At 39.2% G+C, this 13,694-nt stretch overlaps 1 protein-coding gene across 6 annotated transcripts in view; it reads left to right on the top strand.

Annotated features, from left to right (window-relative positions):
• Positions 1-13,694, top strand: part of KLF12 (KLF transcription factor 12) — a 431,680-nt gene that overhangs the window by 142,291 nt on the left and 275,695 nt on the right. For all 6 annotated transcript variants that reach the window (XM_047720132.1, XM_047720133.1, XM_047720130.1 and 3 more), the window contains one exon: positions 7,007-7,070. In XM_047720132.1, coding sequence (XP_047576088.1) covers positions 7,038-7,070 — 33 coding nt within the window. In that variant the 5' untranslated portion in view covers positions 7,007-7,037. The remainder of the gene's footprint in view (positions 1-7,006; positions 7,071-13,694) is intronic.

Raw genomic sequence — 13,694 nt, 5'->3', positions numbered from 1 at the left:
ACTCCAAAGATTTGTAATATCTTTAGTACGATGGTTTAAAACACATCCCGATAAAAAGGATTGAGAGAAGGTTGTCAACCCTCTTCACATGGGAATGCAAACGTGCGTGTGGCCAAGTCACTTTTGGCAGAATGTGTTGTTGTACGCCGTCGTTTCCCGCACAAGTACGAATTGCATGTGCTCATATTTGTGTTGTAATCGAAATCACATAAATTAGACATATGAAGACAAAATTTAATCATCTTGTCAGTTCTTTGCAATACAAATCAGATTTTTAACTGTGCAGCCCCGATAAAATGGCAGTTACACTTAAATATGAGCATAGCATAAATTACTTTTCAAACCATTATATTGAGCACAATATATGTAAAAGAAATGCTTAATTCATTTGCTGTGGTTACTTTCTTTTAAAGGTTTATTTGTTCTCTGTCTGCAAAGAATGCTGCGATGTAATGGAAGCTGAAAACAGATTAAAAGAGTAATTTCCATGTCAGTGTGCTTTTGCTTTACCTCCTCCCTCTGAAAATGGGCTGTTGATTCAGTGAACTCTGTTCTTCAGTGTTTGCTCAGGCTTCGGGCCATACCTTACTCCGAGTGAGACCTTAATTCGTAAAGTTTGCTCTTTCTGTGTTGTCTGCTAATAGTGCAAAATTTTTGGGTGGAAGCATAATTTCAGAGAAACATAAAGCTGGAAATAGGGAAGAACTTTTTTTTATAAATGGAGCATTTTTAATTGATTTCTGTGTAAATAATAGAATTCCATAAGATTTTTGGTTGTTAAGGACCTGAAATTCCCTGTCTCCTCTTTCTCTTAGCAGTTACATCATTGAATTCTCTTAATGGAGGAATTGGAGACGCTGTACTTTGAGAGCCTAGGGGTGTGATCCTGTCGTCTGTCCTAGGACCTTCCTATAAAAAACACACAACCAGGACTGATAGTAGTCTTGGGGAAGTGTAACTTGATTTGAGTAGGTCATTGTTTGTTCCTAGTTCTCAGGAAAGTTTAAGTGGAAATAAGAGTCTGTGCTTGACCATGAATGTAAGGAGGAGGGTTGGGACTGACATTTGTTGAATAACTGAGAAGTGCCAGAGTGTCTGCTAAGTACATCGTACATTCTCCTTTTCAACGTTCATAGCCGCCTCCCCAACAAGATTTTATTTATTTATTTGACAGAGAGAAAGAGTATGCACACAATCATAAGCAGGGAGTGGGTGGCGGGAGGAGGAAGTAGTAGACTCTCCACTGAGCAGGGAGCCCAATGGACATGGGGCGCCATCCCAGCACCCTGGGATCATGACCCGTGCTGAAGGCAGACACTTAACCAACTGAGCTACCCATGCCTCCCATGATACAGGATTAATAAACGAGGAACAGGGCACACAAAACTTAAACAGCTTGCCTTAAGTCACATTATTGCCAAGTGTTAATGCTGGTGTTCCTGCTGTTTGGTATTCATGTTGTGATCTTTTCCCAACATGAGAAAGCACACAGTCCTTCTCAGATGGAGTGGAGCGTGTCATTTATTCATGTGAGATCCTGAAATTGTGTGTGTAGAAGAGTACTTGGTGTTTGTATATCATCACCTGAATTGCCTGATGAGTCAAAGAAAAGGGGTGGAACTTTGTGCCCGAGTTTTTGTCTTAAGGAAGGGAGGTAATGCTAGAAAGTAGGTATGTAATTATAAAATATATCCAGGAAATAATCTGTCTTGAAGTTTTTTGCGTTATCTTTTTTAATTCATGAGGTCCTTGCTATGATGGTTTTGTGTTAATAAATTTAATGGAAATTGGATTACTTATTGTAAAGATACTGCTCTCTCTGTGGACTCTACCTACCGTAGTTGAAGTGATTTCCGTTAAAACTTGGGGAATTCATGACATACAAAGAATAATGATCACTCTTTAATAACACATCATGAAAATTATATGTATTTCATATGTGGACATTATTTAGAATGCAGAACCGCATTTCCCAAGTGGAAAATAACCAACTGTCTTTTCCTATTTGTGGTGAGAGGCATCTCTAAAATTGGATATTCTATAGACATAACTTGCTGACTACTTACGGCCTATGTTAAAGAAGAATATCTGAGGACTAGTTTGCTTCTCTGTAGAAAACGATGTTTGTGCCACGGATATCTGTGCGTCTTTTCTCAGCAGTGAGAAGTCTCATGCTGTACAAGTTCAGGTAGGTGTCACCTGTCACCTAGCAACAAGCTCACTGCTTTGTGTCTTCAGCGTCTCTTTTCATTTTTAAGTCAAAATAGCTATGAAAACGTAGCACTTAGATATGCATTTATCTCCAGAAATATTTAGATTAACCTTCAAATATTTTTAGTTCCCAAGATAACTCACTGCGACAGGTAAAACAGAAATAGCTTTAAATGAAGGAAGGCAACGTATATATCAAAAACCTTGAGGCACAGCAAGGCCAAGGTGGGTCTTTTACATACTGTCATCGACTTAAATTCACAAAGCCTGCTTGTTGGAGTCCCTAATTGGCTTGAAAAGTTTTGTGAATATGTATATAAACCTTTGTTACCTGACTTTTTTTTTTTTAATCAGCCCCTGAAAATACAAGATCACAGCTAATGAAGTAGTGATTTGTGAAACTGAACCTAGAAGACGGAATTCCAAATGGGATTGCTGTACCATTACCAGAATTCAATTTCCTTGAAACAGAGCAACTAAATTACCTTTGGGCAGAAAGTAGAATACCCTGAGTAGTCAGATGTCTATAAGCACCTTTAAAAGGTGTCTTGCTGTCTCTGTTTAAAGATACATAAAAGGATTTTCAGAGGAACTGGCAACAAGTGTACTTACGGTTCTTGAAGTATGCAGAATGTATTATTAAACACCCACCTTTAGAGATGGAGAGCATAACAGATAATTTCAGGTGTGACGAAGAGCTAGCAACCTGTTACTACAGGTGATGAGATAGTGCCTGTACCCTAAAGTGTTAACTCCTTCTTCATTAAGCTGGGTAGTATCCACGTCCAGTCCGATCTGACCAAGGTCAGTTCTATTGTCCAGGATACTTAACTGTCTTTGAATTACAAAGGGCGCTTAGAATTCCTTTTAGGAAATTTTGGGGGAGGAAAGGAGTTCAAAAGGAACAGAATTGAGAAGACGATTCCCTATTGCTACAATTTCTCCAGACTCACCATTAAAACAGGAGTATTTACTAACAGTTCTAGACAGCAATTATTTTTGTTTAAAAGTAAGTCTAAACTTCTTTCCAAAATGTAATATATCAGGCCTTTTCTTATTTCTCACATTTACTTTGTGTTGAAATAAGGGACCAACCCTTTGCTTTTTCTTTACCTGATAATTGAGAATCATTTTTGGAGCCAGGAAAGTAAGCACCAAAACATGTGTGATGAATTTTTTGATGAGGACAGTGGCCTTTAAAACTTCTGTGCTGTGAGAAGATTTACGGGATAATCTTACAAACCTACTTGGCAGACTTAAGTAATATTTTTAATTAGGAAATTGATGAGATATTAACTGTTGCTGGAAAGGTGCCATTTTCCTGTTTTACATCATGGCTTGATTTTGATGGGGATTTGGGGCGCAACGCAAAGGCCCCTTAGCATGAATAAAGTTGACATTAGTCTATTTTGTGGTCTCAATTTTGGGAAGTCCTGTTATTTTCTTGCTTAATCTGGGCCACTGATTAAGGAGTGAGAATTCCTATGTGAATTATAGGACACATTGCTGCATAGACATGACCCTAGTTGGGGTAGGTGGTAGACAAACAGGTGTTACTGTTACCCCTGCTTCTGTGGAGAAGGAAATGGGGACGCCAGTTCGATGAATTATTTCAGGTCAAATGGCCAGTGGGAGACAGCGGTGAGCCCAGGGATTGGTCTTCTCAGCTCTAAACTGTGACTTCATTTGCTGTCACATGTGCTACTTAAAGTATTGGGGTGCTCGAGGGGAGCTGCCGGTCAGGAGATGAGCTTGAGCACTCTTTGAGGAGTGTGAATTAAACGGAAAACAAAAGTGAGCATTATATCAGGCTCTCAGGTTTGAAAGATACAGAGGTATACATTGAAGTCGTAGGTGGTTGCAAAGATAAACCAAAAATCCATGCTCAGATGTGGAGCTAAGGAGTTCTAGAAGGACCCTGACATTATCTAACTGGTTACCTTGGGCATGAAATTAATCATCATTGTCAAACCGATCTTAAAATAGTTCATGTACTCAAGTTCCAGAACTGCTTTCAGTACAAATTATATCACTAGGCTACTTTGTAAATCCCCAAATGCTGTCAAAATGTGGGATATTATGTTGGGTATAGTTCACATTATTTAATGTTTTAGTCAGCAGATTAATTTTATCTAAAAATACAAATTAGATAACGGAGGCCCTAGTTACGTGGATAGGAAGAATCCGCATGATTGATAGAAACACGAGTTTATTTTGTTTTTCTTCCATTTGTCATTACTACCTTTATTTACTCATTTGACAACATTTATTGATCCCCCTAAAATGTGTGAGGTAATGTGCTCTGTTTCCGGAAGTAAAGATGGGTGTGGCACTATGGTAGCACGGACTTCTGTTTCTTTGGGGAACATAAGTTGGTAGAGTCTGTTTAAAAAGACATTTTGAAAAACCAGGAAAAAAAGTTCCTATTATTTTGATGTGGTAATTGCACTTCTATAACTATATTCTAAGGCAGTAATTAAAGGTGCAGACTTAGAGCAGCTAAGTATAGTAGACGAGGGTGCCCGGCTCAGTGGGTGAATGGTGGTGAAGATCTGCCCTGGGCTCTGCTCATTGGGCCCTCCCTCCTGATTAGTGTCTGCCCCTGTCTGCCCAGAGAGGGCGTCCCTTCCAGGGGCGCAATGTCATCACCCGGGCTAGCAAAGGCCCCGGTGGCTATAAGATTGACATAGAAGGATATTTAAATGTTATCAGCAGTAGCACAAAATCATAAATTATTAGACAAAAATTAGGGAGTAAATATATCTCTGCAGTGGAGTATTACAAATTTTGGATTAAGCATCAGGAAGTTGAATATCATGTGAAAAATGGCCAAGATATATCAAAGTGTGGGGGAAAAAAACCTACAAAATTGGAATGTAAGATTGAAGCCAGTTTTTGATGTACCTAGTACATTCTGCTAAGTTGGAACTGATCAATTTAGATATATTTTGAAGACTAGAAAGGACAGGACGTGTTTGATAAGAACATGGTGTTTTAGATGATTTTTTAATTCTTTCAAGGGAAACCATATTATGGTTTCATAATGTAAAATAGAAGAATTATACTCTGAATTTCCAGAGAATTTTTCTAGTTTGCCATTGTAATATTAAGATACTGTTGGGGTGCCAGGGTGGCTCAGTCATTAAGTGTCTGCCTTCGACTTAGGTCATGATCCCAGGGTCCCACATGGACCTCCATGTGGAATTGAGCCCCACATGGGGCTCCCTGTTTGGCTGGAGCCTGCTTCTCCCTCTCCCACTCCTGCTTGTGTTCCCTCTATCGCTTTGTCTCTCTCTGCCAAATAAATAAATAAAATCTTTAAAAAATATTATTAAAATGTTACATTTACATTATGTTGCTCTTCAGCAGCATTTCTAGTAGTAAAAACTGTAGTATATACATTTTGAGATATAAACTTTTTTTATATGTAAATATTACATATGTATAGAGAGAGAAGTGGAGAGGAAGGAGGGAGGGGGCAAAGGGGAAGAGAGAGAGAGAGAGAAGGAGAAATTGGTTAATTGATTGATTAACTTAAAACTGGAATAAAATTAGAAGCCAGTCTGCCTTACAGACCAAGCCCATGGAACTTGTGAATCGTGCTGTTTCATTTAAGGCCCTATGAGCGAGTGAACCCTTTTTCTGTTCAAATGTCTGGAGACCCACGCAGAGGAAATCTGTGCCGTGCTACAGGGATGAGCCCCCAGCAGAGTGGGTGCTGCTAAGAACGCCAAGGCCTGTCCCTCTTGAGTGTAATTCCAAATGAAAACGCAAAATCAATTATGCCTACTAAGCTGGCTTAACTGAATGCCAAAGAAAATTTGCCTCATGAAAAGGGAATTCTGAAGCAAGTTACATAATGTGCTGGATGAAAATAAACAGGAGGACTTTCAAGATATTTCCACATGAGGCAAATGCTTTATTGTAATCAGAACTCTCTAATCCAGGAATATTTAATTATATTTAGTGAGATCCAAATGGTCCTGGGGATATGGAAGCTTTTGAGATTAATTTTTTGGGGTACCTGGGTGGCCCAGTCAGTTAAGCATTTGACTGGACTCTTGGTTTATTTAGGTTCCGGTCATGATCTCAAGGTTGTGGGGTTGAGTCCTAGGTGGTGGGCTCTGCGCCCAGCGAGGAGTCTGCTTGGGAATTCTCTCCCTCTTCTCCTCCCCCCATATCTCTCTCTCTCTCTTTCTCTTGCAAATAAATAAATCCTTAAGAAAAATAAAAAGTTGCTTGGGTATTGATCAACATGAAGTCACCAAAAAGTATTCATATTAATTATGCTGCATATGTATCAGCTGTAAAGAGGGAAAAAAATCATTTCCTCTGGAAAACAGCATTACTTAAAAATTCCTTGGTTGCTAAGAATAAGGGAGCCAAGTGCTCCAGTAAGAATATTTGTGACTTTCATATATTAAATTTACTTTTAAACCAATTTCTGCCATTTTCTCCTCCCCTTTGTCTCTCTGGTACCTCCCCTTCCTTTTCTTCCCTCCCTCGACTCTCTTTATCCAGATCCTCATTATCTTGTGCTCAGGAGCTGTCCTAGTTGGAGATCGTACTTTTATTCCCTCATTTCTCCACTTCACCCTTTAGTGGCTGGTAAAGAGCAAGCAAAAAACAAACAACCAATGAAAAAAACATTCTGCGACTGTTGCTTTGATTATCTCATTCTACCAATGAAGAGCCTAAAGAATTGCAGAATGAAATTGTTCACTCCCCAGTTGAAGAATGTCATCAACATATGGAACTTTTCCTCATTATCTGTTTTTGTGTGTGTTTCTTGCAGGATCAATGTGACTCTAGAGACAAATGGATGAATGAATATCCATATGAAGAGGAAAACAATAAAGGTTGGTTAGTCAAATTTTATATCACTGCATTGAAAGTCTTAGGTTGAACATGATTTTGGGGCCATCATTCTCATTAGAACACTTCTGTGTCTGGGTATGGGACAGAAGTCAATACTTCGATACATACATCTATCTGTAAAGTGTAATTTAAAAATTTTAAACCCTTAAATATGAAGAAATTTCTAAGGAAAAAAACCCTTTTTTTGTGTAAGTCTAGCTGTTATCAGTTTCATAGAACTTAGGCTGGAATTAAGGAATCCGCTTATTGATGAATATTGAGAACTGGAAGACCACTGGATACAACTGATCCCTGGGACAAAGAAAAAAAAAAAGAAGCCAGCTTTTGTGTAAATATATGTTAGTTCCTACAAGCGTAATCCTGATACCAGCGCCACATGGCACAGGATTGCTGTCAGATGCTGTCTTCTTTGTGCCAGCTGAGTCAGCTTTCCTCAGAGGAGTGGGATGACTTTGAAGGGCTTTTCACTTTGGTTTTTCACAGACAGGTACCACTGTAAATTGGAGGGGGGAAAAAGTCTTGTGAATTTCAGTAGTAATCAAATCCTGGCTGTCACTTTATGTGTGGCAGTTACTTGAGCGTTTTTCCTACTCTCTACTGGTTATGACATAAAAATCATAGGCAAAAGAAAGAGAATTACAGAATGTTAAACTATCTCTTTCCTAAGATTTTCACACTTAACAGGTCTGTTTCGTAGACATGTGCCTCATAACACTTGGGGAGCTGCGCAGTACCTGCCATTTCGTATTTTCCTTCCTGCATTGCTCCTGCTACTGTCCAGTAGATGTACATCATGCTGTGTCTTTTTCTGCCAGCCTACCTTCGCAGTTGCTTCCAGATAATTTTCCAGGTTCTATCTTTAATTTAACATTGCCTTCTTCCCTCATCATTGCTAAAATTACTCCTTTCTAGTATTTGTATCTGGAAGATTTTCAGACCTCTAGAGGGCGCATGGATTCACACGATACAAGGGAGACTTGTGGGTATATGGTAATATTATTTTTCTTGACCCCAGCATTGCCTACATGGGAGAATTTACTTTGTGAAAATTAATTGTGCTGTGTATTTTTTTTTTAAGATTTTATTTATTTGAGAAAGAAAGAAAGAAAGCATGTGAAAGTGAAAGAGCGAGAAAGCTCGTGTTCATGAGCTTGGTAAGGGGCAGAGGGTGAAGCAGGTTCCTCCTTGAGCAGGGAGCCCAATGCAGGATTCAAACTTAGGACCCTGGGATCATGACCTGAGCCGAAGGCTAATGCTTGACCAACTGAGCCCCTATACTGTGTATCTTTATTTGGATCAGTGAGTTGCTATTAAACTGGCTTTGGGTTGGGGGGGTGGGGGGGTGCGGTCTGTATTGCTCGTCATTGCCCATGGTGTAAATACTCTCATCATGATTGGTTTCAGTGATTTAACAACTAGCTTACAGGGATCTTTAATATTTAACAACTGGCACTCTTGAGCTGGGGATGAGCTAGCACCAGCACACCACTGATAATTTCATTCATAAAGTGAAGTTAAACAGTATTATGGACTCCCTAAGGCAAAGGTAATAAATTTGAATTTTCCTGCTTTGTCCCTAAGTAAATATGGAAACTTTCACTCCTTATCATGCAAAATATGTTTATCCCTTATATATGATGTTGGTATAGTATTACTTTATGTTTTCATTCAATTGTTATTAAATTTTTTTGTTTGAGTAGATCAGTATTAACTTTGTGAGTTTATTTATTTTGACAATGTCATTGTTCTGTAACTAATTTTATGACAACTGAAGATGATGGCAAAGAGAATCATTGTGTTATTACTTACCCTGAGGAAAAACTCTGAAAATATTATCTTGATTGACTATAATATATGTGATTTATTCTAAATGATTGTGCCTCCTAGCTTATAAAAGTCTTTTTTTTTTTTAAAGATTTTATTTATTTATTTGACAGAGAGAGATCACAAGTAGGCAGAGAGGCAGGCAGAGAGAGAGAGAGAGGAGGAAGCAGGCTCCTTGTGGCGCAGAGAGCCCGACGTGGGGCTCGATCCCAGGACCCTGAGATCATGACCTGAGCTGAAGGCAGAGGCTTAACTCACTGAGCCACCCAGGTGGCTTATAAAAGTCTTATAAAAGTCTTATTCAGAAGTCTGTATGGAGGAAGGAGCAGTGAGTATTTCACTTAATGCGTTTGTTCCAGAGAATTATTATTATTACTTTTTTCTTATTGCTGTTTTTCGTTTTTTGGTCTGAATTTTCAGTTACAGATGCCTCAGAACAGAAAATACATTGGTGCTTCTTTTTAAGCCTGCTTGAATCAGGTGCTGTTAGTTTTTAAATGATTTTTTGAAAAATTTTATTTATTTATTTGACACAGAGAGAGATCACAAGTAGGCAGAGAGGCAGGCAGAGAGAGAGGAGGCAGCAGGCTCCCCGCCAAGCAGAGAGCCAGACATGGGGCTTGATCCCAGGACCCTGAGACCATGACCTGAGCTGAAGGCAAAGGCTTAACCCGCTGAGCCACCCAGGCACCCTGGATGCTGTTAGTTTTAACAATGTCTGATTCAGGGAGAAAATTGCAGAGCTTGAAAATTTATCTTTTCTATATATTAAGTGTATTGACAAAGTCACTTTTTTTTTTTTTAAAGATTTTATTTATTTATTTGACAGAGAGAAATCACAAGTAGGCAGAGAGGCAGGCAGAGAGAGGAGGAAGCAGGCTCCCTGCTGACCAGAAAGCCCGATGCGGGGCTCGAACCCAGGACCTGGGATCATGACCTGAGCCGAAGGCAGCGGCTCAACCCACTGAGCCACCCAGGCGCCCCGACAAAGTCACTTTTGAGATGAAGTTTTAGAATGTCAGCAGTGCAAGCAACATTGCCACTGTCTACGTAATTGAAAAGACATTTGAATATCGCTTTTAAAACTATTTAGTATGTTTCCAGTTTGTGACTAGTGATAAAATCTTGCCAAGAGCCACAGAATATCATGCTGTGCCTTTTCTGCTTAGGTTCCAATATTTAAACGGTCTAAATAGGATTTGCAGAATTTCTTTTGTGGCCACACCAAGAGTCTCACTTCCAGGAGCAGTCTTTATCTTCTCTTTGAAAAGAGCTATATTTGCATTAAGTCCTTTCCCTTACTCAAGTGTTAAGTTTTTTTATTCACTTTCATTGCACTTGAGTTTGTCCCCTTATGATCTGCCTTTGGAAGACATCAAGGAAATTCAGAAAAGATCCCATCTTCCATCATTTTCTGTTCCCAAATATTGGCAGGAAATATGGCATATATGCTTTCGAATGTACTTCACCAGTTGCTGTCCCTATGAATGAGGTGGCTTGTTCAGGGACCGGGCCCCGCAAACCTGGCTTTGCCCCATCTGTCTTCCAGCCGCTCTAGGGTATGTTTACCGAGTGCTTCTCAGCTGCTGGTTTAGAGCAGGTGTCCAAAACATGCGCACGCATATACATGAGCCCCCCTCACCAGAGTTCACATTCAGACTTCTGCTCTGTGACTACCTCTGATGAACAGCTGCTTACACCGTCCAGCACCAGCAGTGGATGACTTTTACTTCTTGTATTTGGAAACCACGAGGACAATAGCAAGCTTTGCTGAGGAATCTTTAATTTCCTACCAAAAAAGAGTTTATAGCATAGTGATGGGCATAAATAGTGTGGCTGCTTTAAAGTTCTTTTCCATGAAGTTCCAAGGCTCTTTCTTCAACACAGGATAGAAAGAATCACGGCAACCTAGCCTTTCTTCCATTTTCAACAACGTAGGCAGAGTGGCTTGGAAAACCCCAGGGTCATGTAAGTAAAACGTGGTCAGTGCTGGGCTACTATACGTTTATGTAGAGTAGTTGCTTAGATAGTAAACATGGACTAGAACAAACAAACAAACAGAAAAACCCAGAAAAACAAGTCGTGACACTATAATGATCTGTCTGGATGATCATGGACCAGTGACGACTTTTCTGAATTTTAATTTTCTCAACTGCATAGTGGAACTAACGACACTTGTCCTATTTCAGTGGTTGTTATGGCGGAAAGGAAGTATGATGTTTTCAGGATAACATTTTAAAGCGTAGAGTTCTAAATGTGAGCGTGGTACTGATACTATTATTTTTATAGCATGAGAGAGATTTGTGACTTTGTTGTATGACTTCACATTATAAAGTCATTTTCAGAATTGGAAGCACCCTCAAACGTCACTAAGCCTAACTTGTGCTTGGGGTGTGGCAACCTTCTGGAAGGGTTGGTTGGTTCCATCAGCCTTATGTTGAGTACTCTTCGGGATTTATACTATATGTGGCAATTCATTCTACTGTCAGGCATATATAATTATATTACAAGTTTATCCTCGTATGGAGACAAATCAGTAGATGTGATAATGATGGAAACTAGTGGGTATATCACATATTTATTAAAATATCATCCTGAATTAGGTCACTCTTCCATCAAGTCATTTCACCTTTGGGTATCTAATTTCTCTTATCTAGGAAATGAGAACAAAATAATATACAGGGATCTGAGAAATATTATGCAGTTATTAAAGTAGAATAATGGCTTTATTCTTTGAAAAGATAATGTATTGCTCATTTTTAAACATTAAGGCAGGCACCCTCACCACCCCGCCTCACACCTTTTTTTTTTCCATTTTTTAAAAAATTTAATTTCTTTTCAGTGTAACAGAATTCGTTGTTTATGCACCAGACCCAGTGCTCCATGCAATACGTGCCCTCCATAATACCTACCACCAGGCTTCCCCAACCTCCCATTCCCCCACCCCTTCAAAACCCTGATTGTTTTTCAGAGTCCGTACTCTCTCATGGTTCATCTCTCCCTCCAATTGCCCTCAACTCCCTTCTCCTCTCCATCTCCCCATGTCCTCTGTGTTATTTCCTATGCTCCACAAATAAATGAAATCATATGATAATTGACTCTCTCTGCTTGACTTATTTCACTCAGCATAATCTCTTCCAGTCCTGTCCATGTTGCTATAAAAGTTGGGTATTCATCCTTTCTGATGGAGGCATAATACTCCATAGTGTATATGGACCACATCTTCCTTATCCATTCGTCCATTGAAGGGCATCTTGGTTCTTTCCACAGTTTGATGACCGTGGCCATTGCTGCTATGAACATTGGGGTACAGATGGCCCTTCTTTTCACTCCATCTGTATCTTTGGGGTAAATACCCAGTAGTGCAATGGCAGGGTCATAGGGAAGCTCTATTTTTAATTTCTTAAGGAATCTCCACACTGTTCTCCAAAGTGGCTGTACCAACTTGCATTCCCACCAACAGTGTAAGAAGGTTCCCCTTTCTCCACATCCTCTCCAACACACGTTGTTTCCTATCTTGCTAATTTTGGCCATTCTAAGTGGTGTAAGGTGGTATCTCAATGTGGTTTTAATTTGAATCTCCCTGATGGCTAGTGATGATGAACATTTTTTCATGTGTCTGTTATCCATTTGTATGTCTTTCTTGGAGAAGTGTCTGTTCATGTCTTCTGCCCATTTTTTGACATGATTATCTGTTTTGTGTGTGCTGAGTTTGAGAAGTTCTTAATAGATCCTAGATATCAACCTTTTTCGTCTGTACTGTCATTTGCAAATATCTTCTCCCATTCCGTGGGTTGCCTCTTTGTTTTTTTGACTGTTTCCTTTGCTGTGCAGAAGCTTTTGATCTTGATGAAGTCCCAAAAGTTCATTTTTGCTTTTGTTTCCTTTACCTTTGGAGACCTATCTTGAAAGAAGTTGCTGTGGCTGATATCGAAGAGGTTACTGCCTATGTTCTCCTCTAGGATTCTGATGGATTCCTGTCTCATGTTGAGGTCTTTTATCCATTTCAAGTTTATCTTTGTGTACGGTGTAAGAGAATGGTCGAGTTTCATTCTTCTACATATAGCTGTCCAATTTTCCCATTACCATTTATTGAAGAGACTTTTTTCCACTGTATCTTTTTTCTTGTTTTGTCGAAGATTATTTGACCATAGAGTTGAGAGCCCATATCTGGGCTCTCTGTTCTCTACTCTACTCTACTCTACTCTCTACTCCACTGGTCTATGTGTCTGTTTTTGTGCCAGTACCATGCTGTCTTGGTGATTACAGCTTTGTAGTAAAGCTTGAAATCAGGAAATGTGATGCCGCCAGTTTTGTTTTTCTTTTCCAACATTTCCTTAGCAATTCGGGGTCTATTCTGATTCCATACAAATTTTAGGATTATTTGCTCCAGCTCTTTGAAAAATACTGATGGAATTTTGATCGGAATCTGCCTCACACCTTTTATCATTTGACGAATGTTATTTACAACATCTCTGTGTGTATATACAAGTAAATAAAGGTGGTCTTACAGAAAGCATGATCATATTTATACTTCGTATTTCTAATGAAGAGTTGTTTTTTCATTTTGCTTCCAATATATAACGGAAGAAATAGAAAGTGGACTTAAACTGAAGGAATTTATTAATTTCAAATTAATGTCCTTTCACCAGTGTGTTGCTATTACTTGACAAAGAGACTCTTACATATAGAGAACAAAGTGGTGCTTTCCAGAAGGAATGTTTCTGGGAGGATGGGTGAAATAGATGAAGGGCATTAAGAGGTACAAACTTTCAGTGATT

This window comes from Lutra lutra, chromosome 3 (genome assembly GCF_902655055.1).
Source record: "Lutra lutra chromosome 3, mLutLut1.2, whole genome shotgun sequence".
Taxonomy (NCBI): domain Eukaryota; kingdom Metazoa; phylum Chordata; class Mammalia; order Carnivora; family Mustelidae; genus Lutra; species Lutra lutra.
This window is presented reverse-complemented; position numbering and strand designations above follow the sequence as displayed.